Source organism: Vidua chalybeata, chromosome 3 (assembly GCF_026979565.1).
Source record: "Vidua chalybeata isolate OUT-0048 chromosome 3, bVidCha1 merged haplotype, whole genome shotgun sequence".
NCBI lineage: Eukaryota > Metazoa > Chordata > Aves > Passeriformes > Viduidae > Vidua > Vidua chalybeata.
In genome coordinates, this window is record NC_071532.1 from 28,025,193 (window position 1) to 28,049,066 (window position 23,874).

Sequence of the window (23,874 nt, forward strand, 5' to 3'; positions counted from 1 at the left end):
TTTATTAATATACCAGGATTTGGAAAAGTATAGGACAGAAACAGGTTCCCAGTATGCTATAATTGATTTTTTTGTTTTTAGTGTTTTGGAAACTAGTAGTATCTATCCTTCCACTAAGGAATGTGGTGCATAGCTCACAAATTATTTGTCCTGTCCTCTCTCTAACATTGTTGAAGTTGGGGGAGAGATGGAAGGAAAAGATTATCTTTCTCCAACTGTTTATTAACTCCTGTAAGACAAGAAAAGCTACAACCGTATGTTAAAATATTGTATTTCTCTGTTTATATTGGTGTTTCAGAATACATAAGGCAACCGATTTAAAAACACTTTCTCCAAGAAATGCGATCTGAATAATGAACCCCATGTGATCATAGGGAACAGATTTAAGTGCAAAGTGGCACATGCAGGAGATCCTTCAGAGGAGTGCTGAGAGTCCCGTGAGGTGTGGTTCATTTATTTTTGTTTCTTTGGCTGTGAGGCAATGAACAATGCTACCAGACAGTAGATAGTCCCTCCTATTGTCAGAGCCATTGTGGTCCGATAGAGCAGCCTGTCTGGATATCCTAGCTTCAGGTGTACTGGCAGTCCATCTGATCTCTGTGGGAAGAGTTCAAGAAGAAAACAAGCAAAAAAGAAATTAACACCCATACAGAGGTCATTAATGAATAAGCTACCTTGGGTAAATTAAGAGACTTCCAAGAGGGAAACCTCCTGACAAATAGGCTACAACCAAGTGTATTTTGTCTAGCAAGACAAATGCAAAGGCAAGTTAATTTTGTTAGCTAAGGCTGTTAAGTGCTAGCAGAAAGAATGTATCTTGAAATGTTTCTCAAGAGGACCTGGATGGGAAAAGTGTCATGAACAACAGAATGTGAAAAGATATGCATAAAAAATTATTCACCAAGTCAGACTGACACATTCCAAATTGAAGTGGCATGTAAGAGAGAAAAGGGAGTATTATATAAAGCACATTCTTGAGGCTTAAAGAAAAGCTTAACTAATTTGTTTTAAGAAAAGTCCTACATTTAGAAATTCCATAGCTAACAAACTGGCTTTAAAAACTTTACTGTGGTGCTCTTATACTGCACTATAAACAGCTTCAGCAACATTCAAATTATTATACGCAAAACAGTAACGATTTGCTTTGCTCTTCCACATCTGCTTTAAGGCACACACGTGGATTCCCAGAGAGAAAGTGCTTCCAATAGTCAAACAGTACAACAACCAATTTCAGCAAAAAGACAATGTTACTGCATTTATCCACTTCCTGTATTTATCTACTATACAAGGCATATTATATACTTGGTAGTATATAGTACAAGTAGTATACACTTTGTAGTATATAGTACAAGTACACAGGTTATACTGTACGTGACAGTTTCTTGACTAGACTTCACAGAATTTAGGTATTGTGGAATGGCAAAAGTAGTTAGCTATGTTAAAATAAGGGCAGATATGTCCCACTCTCCAGTTTTCTTTAAACTACTCTCAAAGTTGTCATTACCTGAAAAACTTTCTGTAGGTCTGGCACCTTGTTTGTACCCAAGAAAGGATCAGCTGCAGGTAAACCTGGAAAAGGTTTACTTGTCCCAAAAATCAGATCTGGGGATTCAGTGGGAATCACTGAATTCAATGGTTTGAGTCCCTGCATAAATAAAGATTAAAATATCAAGGTATATCACACTTGCACATGTACCAATTGTTACATTAGGAAGGCACACTGCCAGTCATAACAAGGATACATTATAAAGAGAATTTATCTGGTATGAAGACTTGTGATAAATACATTGTTGGCCCACTGATATCTCAGTGACAGCTTGGGGTCAGAGCTTAGCAAGGAAAATAGCAGCCTCCTTTCCAATCTCCTCATGGCATGAATTTATAGCTGTTATTTTTCTGTGCTGGTACTTAGTCCAAATTACTGCTTCTGTTTTGCACACAGACTATCTAGGACTCTCTCTGAGCAGTAGGATTAGGATCAAGGATCTCTGATGCTAGGGTCAGAGTGAGGAATGAGCTCTACCTCCTGAACGCTGCAAGCAGTAGCCATAAATAGCTGGGCCTTAAATAATTTGGATATACAGTTTGGGGATTCAAAAAAAAAAAAATGAGGATCATTTGGACCATACAGAAGTTGTAAGTGGTGCTCAAGGCCCTTCAGAGACCCTGATATAGTAGATATTTTGTGCAGGTGTAACTACATCTTATAGTTCAAATATTGCTGCAACTTCCCACACCCCAATGTATTCCCTATAAGCCGCACACCTCAACTTCCTTTCAGTTCACAAGGTTGTACTCTACATTTGCCACACCTAGAAACTACATAATTCAGTTCTGTGATTAAGGGCACAAAGTCACAGCCAATATGAGGTGGTCTCCTTGTCTTTATTACTATAGTTAAATTTAAGTTGTCTACACACACAGCAGTGATGTTTTACATTGTGGCTCTCAAAACAACTTGAGTTTTTTCCTAACTTGAGAGTTTTTTCCTAACTTGCCACAGAAATTAAAAGCATTGTACAGTTAGTTTAATGCAACAGGTTTTTATTACAAACAGAAGCAGCCATGGGTCAAGTTAAGACTGTGCTGAAATTCTGGTTTCTGTTCAAAGGACTAGTTTTAGATGCATTTTATATTGAAGAGAACTGTCTGACAGTATTTGGAGCTGGAAACAGACTGGCACTCTTTCTTTTGTGCCAGCCATAGACCAGACATGTGTTTTCCTTATGCAAATTCTCTGCTACAACAGGCATCTTCAGCAGAAAAAACACGTTTCTCAGCCTCCCAAAATAGCCTATGGAATGGTCATCAGTGCTATACCCTGAAGATGTGGGTTCAGCTTCCCACTCTTCTAGTGCCTGACTGAATATTACAATCCACTTGGGACCTTTCTGGTTATGTTTTGAAAGGCAGCAGCAAAACTGAATTTCTTGGCACATTCAGTAACTACTGCCTTCCTACTGAGCAGGCTAACATAGAAGGCATGCACTGAATTATTTAAGACCAGAGACCAGTTCTGGCTACAGTGCATCTAAGCATCTAAGGAAGCATCTAAGGAACAATTATTAGCCAGGAGAAGTTACTAACTATATATTCAAGGCTACATACCAGCTACATCAGAGCCCTTGAAGCAAGCAATTTTGGACAACTATTTTTGTCTATAGGACCTTTAAGTACTTTATTAGATTTGTCTTTAAAAAGTTGGCGATTTGACAAAAATAACTAGAACAGATGTTTATACTAAATGTGCAGGTAACTTCTTCTCCAAACTTTTTCTTGCCTTCTTGATTGTTAGTATTGCAACAAATGTGAAAATGCACATCTTTTCTGTGCCTTAAAAGTTTCCAGTTCTGAATCTCTCTTCTGCTTTCCAGAGAGCCAAACGTTTTCAGGAGCAGTGCTATCTAATAACTTCAATAGTTAGTAAATCAACAACTGTAGGTTATTGCATACTTTTTCAGCCTTAAGAAAGTGACAAACTTCACCGTGAAATCAAATGGAACCAGTTCAGAAAACTCACATAATCATCAATGTACTGGTGTAAATTACTTCCAAATCAGCATGGTGCCACTTAAGAACATCATTTAGCAATTTAAATAAAAAACATTAATGTTGTTCACTGGCTTCAGGAAAGAGTACAACAAAACACATGCTGCAGAAGGGAGGCAGTTCAGTTTGCTTAACCCAGACACTGCATTAATTAGGGTTCTTCACCAATGTAAAATTTCACTTGAATTCCCTCCATAAATTGTGAGGCTCTTAGGTAAAACCACTTGAATCTTTGTACTGGGATGATGATCCAGTGACAGTGATTTTTGTGTATGAATTATCTAGGGCATAAAAGGTTATGTATTATATTATTATAGATTATTATATTATTACAGATTCTCAACAAACTCTAAGAAATTCATATTGGCTAAAATCAAAATATCTGTGGCTCATGGGGGCTTTAAATAGCTACAAGCAAAATAAGTTGTATGAAGTGAAGATACTGTAGTACAAGTAAATTTCTGCTAGGATCATGTTCAGTAGAACAGGGAAAAGTTCATGTACTTGTCCTCATCTGACACCATTTGAAACTGGTCCCAGTGACTGTACTTTAAACATAAGCTACCTTTTTAATATTTTTATTGAATTTGTAATGGTTATGGCAGTCACTATCCTCCTAAATATGAGGAGTAATTTTGAAACTCTTTTACTCTTCAACTAGCTAAGGAAGTTCCCATTTATTCAAACAAGATAAATTGTTCAGACTACTTTATACAACTTTGTAAAATGCAAAATTAAGTCTTCTAAGTATGCTAAGTCTGAGATGGAAAGAACAATACGGATTTCAAACTTGAGAGATTATATTTTTTTTTTGTTAGCATAAGCTGTTAGTTATGTTATTGTCAGCAAAATAATTTCTGAAATCCATTTAGACTGATATTTTGCAAGCTCACAGTAAGCTTAAAAATGCAGCAAAACATGGGAAGCACCAGAACGCAACAGCAACAAAGAGAATTAGTATACTGCATATTTTACCAAGGAGCATTTGAATGGCAGGATGTCTTCACTTTTCAAGTAACATCAAAATAAACAGAAGCATAAAAAGCAAACCACTTTACATGCTGAACTATAGTTTTAATAAATGGAGCCATGGAATCAATAGGAAAAAATGTACTTTGTTTTGAACTTAACACCTTAACACTCATGAGATTACCCTTATATTTCAATTGCTGTTTATTGAAAACATTTTTAGCAGACTGATGCATCTAAATGTGTGACCTGGGAATTCAGTCAAGCTTAGAAAAAAAAAAAAGAAATTCTACAAAAAAGCTAGCCTAATAACATTATAAAAAGGGACTGAAAGTAACTTTTAAAAATGTAGGAGGCTTTTTACTGTTTAGGCTTGAAGACCTTCCCCATTCCTCCCCCAAGCCTTTGCTCTCTACTATGTAAATGAAGTATCAGTGTTTATTCTCAGAACACACCTTTGTCTAGAGAGGTAAGAAGTGCCCCAATCACTGCAGGAGTGTTGGATATATCGCTACTGTATAAGTGCTGTACATACTAGAATATTATTTATTCTGCAATCTTCTGTTTCTTGCACCCCTGATCCCCAACAGCTATCCAGGAAGCCTTCCAAAGTGATGGGGAAAGACAAGGACAAAAAACCTTCTTGGCACAGAAACTGCCCTATCAGAAACTCTCTGTTACCTCAAAGTTTATTTAAGATCCTAGGGTAATTCAGGATGGAAGGGCCCTCTAATGCTCTTTAGTCCAGAGCAAGGTGACAGCAGGTTGCTGTGGGTTTTGTCTGGCCTGGCCTGGCCTGGCAAGCCTCTGAGGACAGTGCACAGCCTCCCTCTCCGGGCAGCAGCTCCACTGCCTGACTCTTCCCACCACGAACATGTCTTTCCTTCTGTCCAGCCTGAACCTCTCTTCTTGCAGTTTATGCCTGGTGTCTTTTGCCTTCCCACCATGGACCACTGTGCAAAGCCTGACTCCATCCTGCTAACCTCAGCTGGCTGCTGACCTCTGCTGAACTTGCTCCAGTTGCCATTCCCAGAGCAGGAGGCCCACAGCTGGACACAGCACTTTGATGTGATCCAGTAAGTGGGGAGTAGGGGACAGTGCTGCTTTCCTCCATCAGCAGCTCACAGGGTGATACAGCCAGGAGGCTGCTGCCTTCCTGCCCCGCAGTACCTCCAGAGCAACACCACAAAGCTGCTGCCCCCAGCCCCTCAGTTGCCACCCCATAATCATGCAGGGGCTCTACCTAACCCCAAACCATAACTCTAAACCCTAACCTGTAAAATGGAAAAAAAAAAAAAAAAAAAAAAAAAAAAAAAAAAAAGTTGATGGAGTCGCTGCCCCCGGAGGTGTTTAAGGAAAGCTTGGACGTGGCACTCGGTGCCATGGTCCGGTTGACATGGAGGTGTTCGGTCACAGGCTGGACTCGATCATCTCGGAGGTCTTTTCGACCTAACTGATTCTGTGAGTCGGTGATTTTAAAACTCCGCCAGGCACCGCTCAACTCTGGAACAGTCCTCCGTGATGAAACCGCGTTAATTTCTTCCAATAACCCCCGGCACATCCCAAAGCTGACTCAAGGGCTGCCGGGCAGAGCGCGCCTCCCGTCTCGCCCAAGGTCACGCGAGGGGCCGGACGCGTTCGGTGCCCGCGGGGGCGGCCGATCCCTCCCCGGCTCAACCAACGCCCGCCCGGGCGCGGGGTGTTACCTGTGGGGTGTAGGCGGCGGCCGCCGTGGCCCCGACGAGGCGCTGCGCGAAGCCGCTGAACTTGTAGTACATGGCGGGCCGGGGCGGGCACCGGCTGCGACGGCTCGGCCGAAAGGACCCGCCCCGCCCCCCGCCGGTTTTTTTGCGACGCCGTAACGTTCAAGGGCCTCACCGGCTCGCAGGGACGCCTGCGCTGGAAGGCGCGGAAAGAATAAGGCTGAAAAAAAAAAAGAAGTCCGAAAAAATACAGTAGCCTGCACCAAAGCAGTGCGAGCTCGCCTCTCCTGAGCACGGCCGCCGCTCGCGGAAACACGAGGCCGGCGGCAATTTCCAGTCAGGCAGAGAAGCTGAGCCCCCGGAGCGGCGAGGCGGCAGCGGCGCGGACGGTGGGGGCGGGATGCGAGCCGGGGGGGCGTGGTTCGCGCCAGCCAATCGGCGCAGGCGCGAGGTGAGGCTCCGCCCACGCCGGGTGCCGGGGGCGGGGCGGAGCGCGCGGGGCGGTGGCCGCGCACGGCACCGCCCGCGGCCGGGCCCGCGGGGTGAGGGCAGCGCTGGGGCAGGGGAACGCCGCTCTGCTGGGCCGTGGTCTGCGAGCCGCTGTGCAGCAAGCCGCTAGTCACAGAATCACTTAGGTTGGGAAAGACCTCCGAGAGCATCGCGTCCCAGCTCTGAGCGATCGCCACCGTGTAACTAGAGCAGGGCACTGAGTGCACGTGCAGGCTCTCCTTAAACACCTCCAGGGACGCTAACTCCATCCCCAGCCAGATCATTTCAGTGCCCAATCGCTCTTTCTGTGCAGAAATTCCTATCTAAATCTCCCCAGGCGCAGTTTGAGGTAATTTCCTCTCATCCTGCCGCGGGTTGCCTGGCAGAGGCGGCTGACCCCCACCTGGCTACAGCCCCCTTCAGGGAATTGTAGAGTGACAAGGTCACCCCGAGCCTCCCTTTTTTCTCCCTAAATACCCCTAGCTCCCGCAGCTGCTCTCATAGGACTTGTGCTCCAGACCCTTCCCCAGCTCCATTGCGCTTCTCTAGACACGCTCCAGCACTTCCATGTCCTTCCTGAATTGAGGGGCCCAGAGCTGAACACAGGACCTGATGAGTGGCCTCCCCAGTGCAGGGGAAGAATCACTTCCCTGGTCCTGCTGGTCACACTACTGCTGATACAGGCACACTCGAGAAAGACACTGAATATTTATTTCAGAGTTCCACAAACATGGGTCCTCAGTGGTGTTCCAGAAATCAAGCACAGCAACTATCAAAACTTTTTACTTTGTATGTATTTCAGCGAACAGGTGCATTAATGGGAATTGGCTAGAAGTTACCTTGTTCTCTTATTACTTTGTATTCTATCTTCTATTTGTCAATTATTTCTTTGTTTCCCATACTAATTAGTCCACAGGCTCAGTCTTCCTCTTCTCTTGGGTCTGTGGGTTTCTTGAGTTTATGGTCTGAGTCGGTGGTTGCCACCTCCCTCTCCCAGGATTATCTTTTATCCAGTCGGAGCTGATTCAGCACACTTGCCAAGTTGTCTTCCTTATCTTGGGAATTCCATCATATGTCTTTGTGGCCTGTAAATTCTGCATTCTTTGTGTCCACTATCATTGGCACGTCCTTCTTCCTACATCCTAAACCTTTGTTAATCTCCCACTAGGTCTGAGACCACTGAATCACGTCAAGCCCTAAATCTTAATAAGGTTTAACAAGGCAATTCTACCAACAAGAAATTTGTCTTTCTAACCCCTGGACACCACTGAGAGCTTGCTTGCTTGCTAGCTGCTCTCTGTTTCACAGAATAATTTTCCTTTCTTTTAGATTAGGCTGGATACAACGTTGATACAATGATCAAACAACATCCTTTCATAAGAAAATTTTTACATATTTCACATTTGCAACAGATAGAATATAATAGTTTTCTGGAACTAAATTGCTGTGTCTCCACTCTAACAAGTGATTCACATGTCTCTTATCAAGGGATTCCCTTCTCCCCTGCCATCATCTGAAAACATCAGAAATGTTTAATTTGTTGCATAAAATAGGGGTCTTGCTAAACAAAGTCAGCATCCTAAACCAGGGGACTGTGATACAATGCTGCTTCTCTTTGTGAATTTAGTGTTCCTGGGAAGTCAGCAGCCCCTCATCTGCTGTAGGACATGGCACAGCCTTGCCCTGCGCAGAGCTCATGGGCCTGTGGTATTCCTCCATCACTCCATGCCTGCTGTGGATCCCAGGCAGGTGCCAGCTGGCATGCTGTTAGTGACCCAGAGCATCCTGCTGTGACAAGCCTAACCACATGAATTCATGGCTGGAGTTCATGCTGTGGGTTGGCTGAGATTAAACATACTGAGGCCTGGCTGAAAAGGATCATTTGTTGGTAATGTTTAATCATTAGTGGCCTCCACCAGTCAGATTATTGCTCACTGAGAGTCCCACATGCCGTTTTGAAGATATGTTTGCTATAAAAATATCTATGGTCATGCACTGAGTGAAAAATATTAAAATGTGCTTTGCTTATAAACTGGGGGAAGATCTATTCATAGGAGATATTTTAGAAAGTAAAATACCCATATAAAATGTGTGATATGATTTCTTTACCCACCCGTGTAACGCCTTCTACTTAGATTTTAGAATTTGAGTTTGGTGGTGGCAAAAGGGAGCCTTGAGTTGTCTTGGATTTATCCCCTTTTGAACAGACATCCTATACAGGATAACCACTGCTCAGTAACAGGGGAAGCCCTTGGGAGCCCTGCACATCCATTCACTTGTGAGAGCAAGTGAGTCCTGGGTCTTTGCTGCACCAGTTCTTACCTGTGCCTGTTGCCCTGAAGGCAGGTTTTCTTCCTGGGGAAATTTCAAGCCCACAAACTCTGTCTGTGCTGTTCTCCTATTGAGAGAACCAGCTGGGTGCTCCATGTGTAATACCCTGAGTGGATGTTCTGACACTGTGTCAGGAACATTAACTGGAGAGGATATTTTATTTGCTCAGTAAGCAGGAAATTTATGGAAATATTTTGTAAATGTTACAGGAAGAATTGTGAAATCCCTGTAGCTTTCAAGACTAGGCAGTATTAAAGAATTGGAAGATGTGCTGCATAACTTATGGTTGAAAAGAATTTGCTGATCAGGATTCTATTTATTCCTGAGAAAAATAAACTAAAAGTGGTTTGATTACAAGTCTGTCTGTAATGGAGCAGAAGACCTTGGAGGTGTGGTATGCATATTCTTTTAGTAGAATGATATGAATCATAGATAGGTTTATGTGGTAACAATCCTGACCTTTTGAAATCCATGGGATCCAGCTCGTATTATAATGATTCTGGGTATATTTGTCTGCAGGTTCCTCCCTTTCAGTTCTTCCAGCATTTGCCAGAAGAAATAGGTGTGCCAACCTAAAGTTGTGTTGTATTTTGCTCTTCTGCCTTTTGTTCCAGTAGGAATGTGTGCTGCAGAACCACATGAGCGCAGGTTTTGGGGCAGCTCATGCCTTGAGATAACACCATTGTATAACTAGTTCTTGCTTCATTGTTGCTCTTGAATCAAGTTCTTGAAAAGTCATTCAATATTGACTGAAAGCCAGAGAAGGAAAAGGTTCGTGCTCTTTTTCAGTTAATCAATTTAAGTCTTGGTGCTTAAAAGTAAGCTGTGAAACTTTGCTGCACAAGAGGTTGGAACAAAACCTAGGTGTGATGTCTCTCTTGTTTTAGCTCACAAAATTGAAGATGGGGAATTGTTTACCTTGCAAGAGAGAGGCATGGGAGGATGACATGAATAAAATTACAGTTACAAATGGAAGTTCTGCTGTTGTTTGTGGACCTGAGGACCACAGGAGCATGAGAACATTCCATGGCAAAAAAAAAAAAAAAAAAAAAAAAGCGTAAAGTCTTTCCTTTAAAGGAAGAAACTTGGTTTCGTCTTAGACTTGTGGTTCATCTCTTGGTTTAGTGTCTAGACTTTTGCCAAGACTGCTTTTGCTTATCAGGCTTGCTGACATAGAGGATAATCAGACTGTAAAACTTACTGCCACAGGAAGTTACTGAGGCAAAATGAGGTCACTCACCCTAGAAGGGTTCAAAGAAAGATTGGGCATTTTGGAAGACCATAAAACTTTGTACAGTTAACATAAACATAATGTCCTGGAAGGAAAAGACTTCCTACTTTGGACTTTAACCTGAGGTCTCACTTTTAGACACTGAGCCAAACAATTCGTGGGGACTGACAGTTGGACATCTGGTCTGCTAGGGATCTGTGTGGTATTGGCAGCAGCTAAGGAAAATAGAATCCTGTAGTTTATTCCATTTTATTCCAGATTTTTAAGATCAGTGTTTTCATACGTGCAAGTTTCTTTATCACGGTTTGTTCCTGGAATAGCACTGAGATTATCTTTCAAGATGAGTAGATCTCTGGGATGGAATGAAGGAAGCAGAGTACCTTGAGTTTATTCTGCTTTGTTATTGTTGTTGTTGCTGTGATTATTGTATTTATTTTCTTTTTGAGGATAAAATAAATAAAAAAACAAGACCATAATCAGTTTCTTAATGAACAAAACCATCATATGCTGATCATTATTTCAGCACAGATGTCTGTAACTGAAATTCTGTCAATCTGCCCATGCAAGTCTGTTCTTGAATTGCTGAGAACAACTGTGTGGGTGGATGTAGAACATAAAATTGCCATGTGCATTTATGTTTTGTTTATGCAGTACTCATTTTTAAGAGTACTAGATTGGATTTGCTTAATATTTGCTTTGTGTAGCAATATTTACAAACCCCCAAACTAGGCGATGATCACCAAGACAAACTCTGTTAATGCAAGAGGCTGATATTGTAAACACATTCCATTTGATTTATCAGCTGAAAGAAATAAATTTAGTCTATACTCGCACTAAGGTGGTAGTTACCTCTAAAACTTGTACCTGAATTTATTGGTGTTTTTTCACCTATATGTATTCCATACAGCAGAGATTACTTAGAAATAGGTTTCTATTGACAGTTAAGAGATTTCTCTTTCATAGATCTGTCAATACTGAAAATTAATAAAAATTGTAGAGTATTCTAAAATAGTAATAGATTTAAAATATTAATATAAATTTATCCTAAGTTTATAATGTGTAACTTTCTCATAACAGAATTCTTGCTTCTTTTTTTTTTTTTTTGAAGGAGATGGTATTAGGGAGGCAGCAATTTATATCTTCTCTATAAATTTAGAAATAATTCTGTATTTCACTTCTGTTTCCTGGACACTTTGTCTTGAGATAAGGCTTCTACATGTGAAATACTTCATAGCAATAGTTACTTACTAGCAATTTTGGCAATAAAGGCATTGTGTTCACTGTTGTATGATGGGGATCAGGAATCAATTTTAAGGTGTTGAATCTTATCTGGGGATATCTACCTCTTGTTACATATGTATAATATTCTTTTCAGGTACCCATGCAGAACTTGTCTGAGGAAGTAAATGAAGGAATTGAAAACTTTATGATGTCATTATTGTAAAGAATGAATAACACTTCTGGGGCAGTAGGTTATGGTTTTTATAGACCATTTCTTTGCAATTGTGTATTACCTGAATAAAAGCAGAATGGAAATTTGAAAACAATGCTTTATTCTAAGTGAGCAATTCTTTTATCGTATATTCTTTTATGCTCCAGTTTCTAGATGTGGAAAGCATTGGAGGGACCTACAGTAAATATTGCTTTCACTATCTTTCAGGTTTGTTATCATTGCTTTTTTTTCCCCCCTTGATTTTCAGAATTGCAGAAGCAAAGTAATTTTTTTCATCTGATTGAGATATCAATGTTGGCTGTCAGTAAAATAATAATCTCATAAAAGCCCTGTTCATTCTACTTTTGAGAGAGAGTAATTTCAAAATCTTCAGGCCCTATCTCTATGGCTTGTAGCACTTCCCAGTTTTGAAATGCTGCACTGTAAAGTTGGGTATTTTGCCTCTGGCTGCTGACTTTGACATGGATAACAAGAGTTCAAAGTTTCTGTGTACATGCTTTCTATGCTTTTTGCTGCAACACATTTTCATTTTTTATAACCAGAAGTGAAATCTCATTATTGCAGTTCCTTACTGTTCCCGAACTTTTCCTTTAAACACTGTATGTGTAGGGAAATAGGTTCCCAAATGAAATGAATCCTTGGACATCAAGAGGTAAAATGCATCTTCAAGGTTTTCTGTTTTCACAGTGCTACCAGTCATCTTTCACCTCTTCCTTTTCCCTCCCTGGCCTGTAAGCATTTCTCTCTCAAATAATCTACAGTCCACAGCAGAAGTTTCTTTTTTCTCAGATATGTTATAGATACTAGAGGAAGATGCATTTTCCTTGTATTTAATTTCTTCTTTTCAGTATTTTCATGTGCAAATTCACAGACTAGAGTCCAGAGACAACCACATCTTCAGTGCCATATTATAACAAACTTTCCTGAATAAGGCAAGATTATATTATAAACAAAAAACCCAGACCACCAAAAACCTCTCTTGCAGTTGTGTTAGAGGAAATGTTCTGTACAAATATCTCATTTGAGAAAGATCAATAGTAAGGTGTTGTGATGGACTGGAGAATGATGCCATGCAGTGTTTCTCAGTATTAACAATTGAATTACAATTGTATTGCAACTGAACAGGACAATTTATGCCAGGGGGCTTGACTTGAATACCTAAGTCTTTTGCTTTCTTGGCCCAGTGTCCACTTGTCAGTCATACTTAATTTCAGTTGTTATCAGACATATTTCAGAACATTCTATACAGCTATATTTGGACTTAATCTATCCTTTCCCAGCAATAACACTGCTCTGTATTTACTCTAGCAATTCTGTGAAGAAGGCAATAATCAATGAACATGTAGGATTGCCAACACCAGCTGCTCAAAAATCATGAGCCTGGGTTTAAAAACTTGTCAGTTTATTAATATTTTAGTACATGTCGCGTTTTACCACTTCTCTGTCATGCCTCAGGGTATAAGGAACATGCGTAGATGAAAGTGGTGAGTTTTAGTAACAATTTTCATAAGTAATAAATGTTAAAAGTTGGAAACTTCTGTGTTGTAATGTGCTGAAGATATAAACTGTTGGAGCTCCACCCTCAAATTAGAGCAGAGTGATCTCTGGGTATGTGCTGAGGCAATACTCTGATAGAATGCAATGAATTCATGCTGTTCAGGAATAAGCAGGAATAACAGAAGTTTTTCCACCAGAGGGTCCCTGTTTCCTGCTAATTCACCAGCTGGTGCCTTCAAGTAGCAGTACTTTACACCTAAGCATCCTTGTGAGAGCACTAGACACATCTTGTGAAGTCTTTTGGTTGTGTTTTAGCGAAGTATTTGTCTAAGAGACAGAGCCAAAGAGTCATCTCCTGGGTTGCTCCTGGACGCAGTTTTCCATGGCAAGGAAACTCTTATAGCCTTTGGCTCAGTCTCTAGACTGAGTGAATAGGAAACCAGGACCTTACAGTGTGCCTGCCATGGCCACTCAGAAAAGATACAGTCAAGAAAATTCTGGACCTGCAACTCTGGTGAAATGTCTGCAGTTCTGTGGATCTATAAATGTAAAACTAAAGTTGTCCAGTGTGTTAGAGAGGAGAAATTGAAATATAAGGAGCAAAACTAGATATTTTCTCCAGATGTATTCAGCAGAGAAGCTTTAATCAGAAATATGCTTTTGGAGTGAACTTCCAAGTCATACCTGTACAAACCTGCTTAGGTTTGTATCCCTGAGCAGGCTTGGAGCTCACAAATGGGATGGCATTTTGGATTAATCTGGGCTTAATATTTGACAGTGAGATGCACTTAAGTAACACAACGTGCTCCAGATGGTGTGGGTCTCAGATTTTCTGCATCATCTCTTTCATTCTACACATCACTCCTCTTCTGTCCACTCCTTCCTGGAGTATTTTTGGAGTGTATTTACTCCCGTTAATACAGCCTAGTAAATTGTGGAAGATGGGATGTGAGGATGGATTTTCCAGATCTGAATACCTGCCTAGAATTCCTTTCACAGCTACTACCTATGAGCTCTTCTTCCAAGTACTGCTGTGGGGTAAAGCCATTCAGAACTGGCTGAGCTATCACTGTACTCGGGCAATGCCAATGTCAGTTTTCTGGTTACTTGAGAAATCTTTCTTACAGAAAACATTCTTTATTTATGAATCATTTAGCATATCAGATATAAACATAAAAATAGATTTCTGCCTTGAGATCAGTGTCTCCTACATTGAAAATAATGCACGGTTTTGACAACATTTCTTTTTGTCGATTGTATTCTGCCAGCAGCAGGAACCATTACTCCATGATGTCTTTCATCTAACAGTCTCCTATTTATCTTTCCTGCATCATCCTATAGTCTCACTGACATTCTGTAAGCATGTTCCATTTATGGATCAGTCTCTTCAGATGGTAGTGTAACTCCTGTTTCAGGAAGTCTTGAAGGTGTTTTGATGTGTCTCCCCTTTGCCTTGCCACATGATCAGTGATGGCTTTCCTTTATAAATACTCTGTCTGCTGTTGTATACCTGTCTGTGCTTTCTACTGCCATCAGCAGAGGGATACTGTAAAACTGGGAGTACAAGCAGATGAAAGAAGTATCTAGCCCCTTAATCACAGCATTTCCCTGCATAGGAGAAGGAATTTCAGAAGATTAGGTTACAGCATGGGAGAACACTGGTAAAGTCCCCCGTGAGGGGAAGAGGGAAGCTCAATAACAGCTCTGCTGGGAAGAGGACTGAAGTGTGCTGGAGTGAGTAGAGTAACAGCAGGGAAAGCTGAAAGGAACTGTTCCTGAGCCAAGTCCTTGCACACATTAAAGGGTTGCAGAAATAGACAGCCCTCCAAGTAAATGCTGCTAGCAACATCTGCCTCTGCATTGTGCAGGAACTTTTCTTTGGCAGAACACACACAGCCTTACAGAGCCTATAGATAGATTGGGGTTCTTTGTACTGTGATTTGTATCTCTATTTATAGATTCCTCCCAAGGAAGACATGACCTGTGTGAATGCAGGTGTCTGTAGGTGGATGGAAGCACTTGCTGACCGCACAACATCTGAGTGAAAATTTTGTTGGAAATGTGTCTTTTGACAATATCCTCCTTCCTAAAGATTTTTCACAGTAAATTTTGCTGAACCATATCTGGCTCCCTTGTCTTGCGTAGGTTCTGTGATGGCAATTGCTCACAGAGAGTTTCATTTGGCTCAATATGTAGCAGCCTAGACTTTTAAAATGGGAAAATCTGAGCTCTGTTTTCACAGGGAATATCAGAGCTTGCAGTACCATTGGTGGGGCAGGCATGTTCTTTTTAGAGTGCTGTATCCAATTCTACAGCCCGAGGGAGCTGAAAAGGAGCGGTGAGGAGGTGTAGAAATAGAGATTTGGCACCATGATTTTACACGCTTTTTGCTTTACATACTCTTGATTGTTTCCCCTTCTGACAGTTCTCTTTTGCAGATTTTGCAGTGTGGATCTGATGTGATTATGCTTTCCTGAAGGATTCCCCATCTCCTTTAGGCTACAGTGTTTGTTGCTCACTGTTCAAAGGCAGAAGGGAAATGCTCCTATGCATCTTCAGAATTGCTGGAGGCACCACTTTGACTCCATTAAATTGCTTGTCCTAGATCCAGTTCCCACCAAACAGACGGTGTCAGATTATTATAATCTGAACCTACGAACTCAAGCTTCTTAACACTTGCTAAACACTTGTCTTGTAATGCCAAGATTACACTAACATAATAGGAACCAATTGCTACAAATTCTCTCTTTGCTTTCGCAGGTTATTAAATTAATAGAACCATGTTAGGGAGAAATGAACTGAGATGAGCTCAGCTATTTGGAGCACGATGCTAATAACCAAGATTGTGGGTTTCATCTCTGTGCAGACCATTCACTTAGGAGTTGGACTTTATGCTCCATGTGGGTCCCTTCCAACTCAGTATGTTCTGTGATTTGGTGATAAGTAATGAGATCTACATCCTTGCCTTACAGGAAAGTTTCATGTGTAGAGACAAGGGAAACAGTCTCCAAATGCTATTAAAAGCACTTTATTTTAGATCCCATATACTTTCAGCGTAATCTAAGAGCTGACATTGATTCACAAATAAACCAGTTTGAACTTTCCCTTTTGTTCCCTTTTGTTGCTTTTTGGATGACTGCAGTCTTAAAGTTTAAAAAACTTTCTTAAAATGGGTAAAAAAAAAAAAAAGAAGAAACCATAAAATATGATTTGCACATTTCATATATAAAGAGGAAACAAAAGACCTAGTAGAGAGTTTATGGATTACTGATGCTACTGGTAAATAAGTGCAGGTTTCTACAATGGACTTAATTTTTCCTCTGAACTGTAATATTCAAGCTGAATATCTTTTGATTCAGGAGAACTGTATCTCATTTGAGCAGAGAAAACTCTAGTGCTTATCTTCTTGTTCCAGTGTCCCAGAAAATGTATGTTGTTTTAGCTGAGCTTTTGTTTCATACTCTTTTTTGAAAAGCAAAATAGTCAGTATTGTTTGTAGTAAAATCCTCTTTAAAATAGTAAGAGAAAATTAATGAGAATGTCACTTTGGAAGCCACGTTACAGATTTGAGCACAGGACCACTTGCTGCATATGTTACTGATAGCCTTGGAGAATGAGGAGTTGGCTGACATGGTGCTGGCCACAACTTCAGTCTGTGCCAGGAGCAAAAGGTTATGTTTAGGGTAGTAGCAGCTATCATGATTAAAGGCAGTGTAGGGACTGTCCATGCTGAGATGGCACACATTCATGGGAGTTTCCAGTGGTCATCTCTGAAAGGAAAGAATGTGATTTTTGGGGAGGTTTTAAGTGAAAGCCTTCTGTTGAATTTTGTGTATATTTTGAATTGTTGCCTGCAGAATTCAGTCCCTGGGGCCCCTTAGTGTGGATGCCTCATGCTTTCTGGTAGTCATTAGCACTCCACAGAAACGGAAGCAGCTTCTGAGTGGCACGAGACAGTGCCAGAGTCTCTCTCAGTGTCCTGATCTGAGAGACTGCATCTGCACGGAGACACATTCAGAAAATCTTTAGATGGAAATAGTAAATCATAAATGTTGGCGATACAAGTTGTTGTCACAGGGTGTAATCCAAGGAAATAGGTGAAAGGTTTTTCCTTAGCAAAGGAGGCAGGTATTAGTTGGTTTACACTTGCAATGTGTAAATGGTCTGGTGAGCTGTTTTTTAGCATAGGTCCTTGAAGGATAGGATGCTGGACTTAAATAAGAATATACTTATAGAAATGAAGGTAGGAGAGCAAAGAACAGGCAGATTGGGATGGCAGACAAGTGGGCTGGCACTGTGCTTTAGTAATACTTGATGCCAGCACAGAAGCCGGCAAGTGTGGCCAGCAGCAGAAAAGAAATGGGGCAGCTAGGAAAAGGGTAAAAACCAAAAGGTGAAGAAAAAGGGATGGAAAGTGTGTCACTTAGAAAGGTCTTCATTGCATAGAGCCTTTCGCGTTGTTTGGTTTAATATTTTTAACCTCTCTATCTATCTGCTTTATTTCCTTTTTTCATTAGTCTTCCACCTGCTCTCCATAATATTCCTGGTAGTTGCTTCAAGCATGACTATTACATGCTGGTGGAAGTGGATCAGCCACTGAAAGTTCTGTCCAGGTCTGGCCAGTTGGTTTTACAGCTTCTTGGTAGAAACAGCAGTTTAGAGTAATCAACCAAAAAAAGCAAAGTACAAATCTGCAACTGCAACATCCCACTGGTAATGCAGCTCTCAAGGCCATCCCGTTGGCAGAAGCAGGTGGCCAAAGGCTGATAGATGATCATTACTGCAGAGTTGAGAAGGGATTTGAATGGCCTCTGGGATAAGCACCAGGATAAGACTCTGGACCAAGGATGGAATGAGGATGATTTAGATTATTTTGTATTGTTTTGTAAAAGCTTTGCTTTGCATGACTGTTTTTTCCCCACTATATATGACATTTATTGTGGAGGAGGAGAGAGCATTTTATCCTGCACTGACACAGAGAAATGTATGGATATTTATTCTGAGTTATCTAATCTGAACTGCATTTCAAATGTGAATGGGACAGTCTGTATGAAGAGAAGGCAGAGGTAACAGCAGCCTCAGTCTGTGGATGTTAATGTTTAACCTTAATGCTTCTTGAGTGAGGATTAGGTGAAAGAAGAAAAAGAAAGGTCTAAGAAAGCAAGATAGAGATGCTGAAGATGAAGTCTGCTATAAAGAGGGGAGCAGATGAGTTCATGGTCCTTGGTCTTGTGTTGAGGACAACTTGGTATTTATATTCAAGACTTTATCTTTCATAACCCAGATGACAAATAGATTTTCTAAAATAAAGCAAAATTCATCTTAGCTAAATTTCATTCACTGCTGGTTACCTGGCTCCCTTGAAGAAGACTGTTCCTTTCAGACATACCTGATTTTTAAGCCTCTTGAGTCAATGAAGAATAGAAGGCTGCTGTGACCTATAGATTGAGTTTCTATCAGAACCAAAGAGGTAGAGCTTAAAGACACTACACCCAAAGGCAGAGATACTCAAAGAATCCATATAAGTTTGAGGGCTATAAGCAAGAATCTCTGGCAGGAGGCCAGATTTGTGTTTATTTTAATTTAAGTAATTTTGTTAATGATGCCTTTCTTCTCAGTTAGCCTCTGCATAACTATACTTAGTGAATACATTGCTGGGATTTTTTTTTCTCTTTTAATCTTTAATGGCATGTGTACAATAGAATCCTTTTATAGAATCGAGGATTCAAAATGCTATCTTAATAAATGGCCCCAATTTTACTAATTCATAACATCCCATCAAATGTCATCAAGTTCAAATATTAAACCCTAATGACAGAAATCCTCATTAGGCACTGTGCTGTCTTGGCACAGCCAGTGCAGCTGACAAGGCCTTTAGCAACTAAGAGAGAGAAAGCACTGTCTTCTAAGTGCTGTGTTCTCTGTGAGGCTCTCTAAATTGAGGAGAAAAAAATTATGTCAACACTTAATACTTAACAGTATATCAGGCTCAGTAGATAAGCTACACTTGTGCTACAAAGAAATGCCATCTTGCTTGCTTGTACTGTTACATGCTTTTATTTGTGTTTCAGTATTGAATTGTAGGGTTTTTGGGAGCAGCACTGTAATTTCTGATCTGTAGCTGTTGAGTTCTTAGTACAACAGAAACCTGGTCCTCTCTGTGGCTCCTAGTTACTACAATATTGGTAAAAGAGCAGTGCAAAAAATAGAAAAGCAGAAGTGGAGGATTTCTGGAGTGCATGGGAAAGAATTCCAATAGCGAAGTTCTAGATTTCCTAGATTTTAATGATCTTCTTTAGTGTTTCATTTTTTTAAATTCTTACAGCAAAGAATTGTATAAAATGTTCCCCAAGGCAGAAGAATCAATCTTCTTTTGGAGGATTCTATGCATTTACAGTTGTATCTCAAACTGATGGAAGGTGCAAGTGCTGAGCATATCTGCAAAACACTAACTGTGTTTAAACATTAAAAAAACCCTTCTGCTTCCAAATATTTTAGAAGTCCTTTTAGGAAAAAACACTTAAAAATATTTCAATGAGTATGTGGACATCTGCTTTATTTCTTCTGTTTCTTCTCTGTCTAATTTTATGTAAAATATTTAAAACTTGCAAATAACAGAACTAAAAATGCTCATGATTTCCAAATGAAAAGTCTGTTCATTCTCATAATAATGCAGAGGATTGATGCCAAAATAGTTTATAATTCAGTGATAATTCAACTTTTTTTTTTACAAGAATATTAGTTGTGAAGTAATTTTTTCAGGGGGAGAACTGTTAAAATGGCTGCATTTAAAGCATCAACAGAGTATCTCAGATCCATTCACAATAATGCAAGGATTGCACTGCTGAAATTTCTGGTTGTGTTGACATTCCAGACTGAATACCATGTTGATGTTTGGGATTGGTTTGGGATTTGTTTTTTTAAGATAAAAAAAGTTCTGTGAACTTGAGGCCAAATTCAATCAATTTTTTTCAGATTCATTTTTAAAAATAATCCCTGAGGAATAATATGTGCAATGCATGGCTGCTTTTCATTTTGTTTTGACAGTCCTTAATTTGATAGATCTTCAGTTGCTGAAGAATAACTCTCTGGATGTTTAACTTTTTGTTTCAGACTTACTTCTGGGTCAAATATTGAAATTTTATATTGATTAAAACTCCTGGGTTCTAAATGGCAAACTCCTAAGTAGCCAAAAATTATTAAAGAAAAAGTTTTTGCAGAGGTACAGTACCAGTATAAATGAACACAATTTATAAACATTTGTGTTTTGACCACTAGTCCATGAAATAGGGCAACAAGACCAGCAAATTTTATTACATTATTTTATCTAATTAATTCTGTATTCACATAAAACTCCCCATATTTATTATCTTTTAAAATTATAGAGTACATTTTTCTTTACAGATAATCAGACAATATATAAAATTAAGGATCTATGAAATGATAAACCTTTGCATTTGTAAAGAATAAAGGACTCTAAAATGTGTAGCTGCAAACATTCATATATTATTAATTTGACCAAAGATTTATATTCTTCTTATTCTTCCTCTTGTCAAGCAGATTGTCAGTCCTGGTTGCTCACTGCAGCTTGATGATGCTTAACCTGCCTGTTGTCTGAAACACACTCCCTAATTTGTGTTGTACTTTTTTACAATTAAACCAGTGTTTTGTTGTTCCTCTGTGTGGGCTGGGGCACCTTTTCAGCTACTGGAAGCTGTTACAGCTCTAGCAACACTGCAAGACTTTTCATACTAAGTCTCTGTATTTTAAACAGGGATCTGTTTTATGTAGCAGTTTTAATTATCACATATCCTGACCTGCATATTTGCTTTTACAAACAAAGAACAGAAAATGAGAGCCAGTTTCCTTTTTTTTAAATCAGTGAAAACATTTTTATAAAGCAGTATATTTTTTTGCTATGCGTAGCTTATTTAATTTTCCAGCAAGTGTCTCCTTAGTATCTCATCTGAAATAATAATTCTAAAATTTTCAAGTGATCTTGAACCTTTTAGGTGAGATAAAATTCAGAGCACAGCAGACTTTGTTCATAGAGCCAGTTCCCAGGAAACTTGACAGGTCTGGCTGCTGAATTTAGCTGGCTGGTGTGTGCATATGTCCACTTCCTGGAAGGTGTTCAGATCTGATAAGATTTTTGTAGTTGTTACCCAATAGGGAAGAGACAAGTGTTTTGAACACATCAGGACTTCAGTTTTACTTTGGAATAGGAACATCAATTCCTTTACAGGCATGAATTGCATACATTATATAAAAAAACTGTGCCTTTTCTTTTAAATACATGCATATCAAGATAGGAACCTTACATTACCAGGATTTTAATCTTTCTCAAACTTGCTGCTATGCACACCAGTATAAGCCACTGTACAATAAAAATTAATATCACATCTTTTATATGGCTAATCCCTATGCTGATAAGACTGTTTAATATCATCAGTCAACCAAACTAATATTTTTTTTTCTGTTGGTACTCATCAAGACAATATTGTTTTCAAGCTTTACATCAAGGAAAAGGATATTCTTCCATTCATTGTGATATTTGGGATGATGCTTCATGTAGAACTTTAGAAGGAAAATACCCTAGAGAGCTTTCCATTTCAGGGACTTCATTTATGATCAAGTGCTTTTAAGTGACACGCAGTACCTTGAAGGATTACAGCCAATATATAGTTTCCAATAAATCAGTCCTAGGGTTTGAATCTAGTATATAATGTATGATTAACCTTGGCAGTTCAAAAGTCATTGACATTGCTTTCCACTTTAGATGAACCAATATTCTGGATCACAATTGTACAAGCTGTCTTCATTTTTCTCCAGTTTTATTCTATTTGTATTTCATCTAATTTGTTCCAGATGTGAATGTTCCCAAGAGAAACTGCCCATCAAGTCTTTTATTGTATAGGGTTCAAACTGGCAATGATTAGAAATGAGCCAGCTTGCCTTCACTTGGCTTTTGGCTTTGAAATGCTGCACTTTGAAATAGTGTGCTGCACCTCATGTCTACATAAGCATGGTCTCCAGAAAATTTTATAAAACAGTTCCAACTGTTCAAAATATGGTTATTTTTGACTACACATATAATTCATATTTTGTAAAGTTTCACTAAAAGAAGCACTGGTCTGTTGACCAGTGACCATATATTATTAGAAGTCAAGCATCCTAACTACCTTATAAAATTCTGGTTTAAGGCTACCATGAAGATTACTTTATTTCAACTTGGTTTGTAAGGAAAATAAAGTCTACACACTGATAACCATACAATAATAAAAAGAGAAAGAAAAAAAACACTAACCCAAAAAACCCACAACAAACAAACAACCACCAAAAAACCCACTGCAGGATCTCTCCTTTGTGGGCTTACATACAGCAGTTTGAAAATATTTTATTATAACTCAAATTAAAAAAGAACCTTAGGTCATTCTGTTCACATTTTGCCATATAAAAACTGAACACAAATTGTTCAAAAAAACATAGTATGACTTAAGGTAATCTCCACAGACTTATTCCTTTACACAGTTATTTTCATTAGATTTATGTTTTTACACTTGGAAAGGATTCTTCATCTGAAAAACACTTCATAAAGGATGAAACATTTTGTTTGTATACCATATATAGCCTGGATCGATAAAAACTTCCTGTCCTTAATTGCTTATGCAAAAATGATTCATGGTGCAAATTGGTATTCACAAATTATTATGTGCATTAATTTATGTTTTTCCTTTGTACAGGCATCTAAAGATTAGATTTATAGATGGTGCTGAAATAAATTTTATTTTGTCTTGAAATCAAGACTGCAACATACTTTATATTCACATTCTGTATGGATTTTAGGTTATTGTCATCATGATGATGGTTTGGGTGTTTTGTGGAGGAGGGTTGCATCTTAGAGTATTGGTTTGCTTAAATACAATACGTGGACAAAAGACAAAATAAGTTTTAAGTTCTGTGACAAACCGTATTTTTCCCAAGCATTCAAAACGGCACATGAAAATCTGTAGGCTAAGTTCTTACGTGGGGTCTTTAACCTATTTTAGCTAAAAAAAAAAGAAAATTAAATTGGAGCAAAATAGAAAAAGAATAGCAATTTTATACTTAGAAATGGTTTTGATATTGTCAAAATAACTTTTCATTAGAAGATGAAAATGTCATTTTCTTCAATGCCTATGTTTGGATTAAAGTCTGAAATTTTAATTTTGTCAGGGAAGAAATTTTTTGTGAGGAATAAAAAAACCCCAAACATTTCAACTGACTATAATATATAATATATGCAGGATATATATAGGTACACATGCAGGAATACAGAGCCAGCATCTCCATGGCTGTAAAACATCTAAGTGTCTCTGAAGTCACAACTTGCCTAACTAACATCAGCTGTGAATCTCACCTAAGAAAGAAATTTTTGCTGATCTCATATTCACCTCTCTGTGGAATGCTGGAGCAGGTTTCTGAACAACATGATTTTGACAGAAAAGGCATAAATATATAATAGTGTAGGGAGCTACAGAGCTAACCTTTGAACACACTAGTGGCAAGAAACAGAGGTATGGCTGTAACAGCACTCAACAATGGAGTCTTGAAGGGAAAGTCAAGCTTGCTTGTAGGAAATTCTTTCCAGGTTTTCAGAAAAATTGTGATTG

The 23,874-nt window shown here is 39.3% G+C and overlaps 1 protein-coding gene across 1 annotated transcript; it reads right to left on the reverse strand.

The window, feature by feature from the left end:
* Positions 1–201: 201 nt before the first annotated feature.
* LOC128786240 (cytochrome c oxidase subunit 7A-related protein, mitochondrial) lies at positions 202–6,649 on the reverse strand. The gene is made up of 3 exons (XM_053939378.1): positions 6,225–6,649; positions 1,505–1,645; positions 202–597 (listed from the first exon to the last, which is right to left on the reverse strand). Exons 1-3 carry the CDS (start codon positions 6,294–6,296, stop codon positions 454–456), a joined length of 357 nt encoding a protein of 118 aa, XP_053795353.1. The 5' UTR covers positions 6,297–6,649; the 3' UTR covers positions 202–453.
* Between the last annotated feature and the right edge of the window lie 17,225 nt (positions 6,650–23,874).

Excerpts from the sequence above, each read along its gene's own strand:
- LOC128786240 (XM_053939378.1), bottom strand. The coding sequence starts at position 6,296 with ATGTACTACAAGTTCAGCGGCTTCGCGCAGCGCCTCGTCGGGGCCACG. Across the intron at positions 1,646-6,224 it reads CCGCCGCCTACACCCCACAG|GGACTCAAACCATTGAATTC; the intron begins GTAACACCCCGC and ends TTATTTATGCAG. Across the intron at positions 598-1,504 it reads ACCTACAGAAAGTTTTTCAG|AGATCAGATGGACTGCCAGT; the intron begins GTAATGACAACT and ends CTCTTCCCACAG.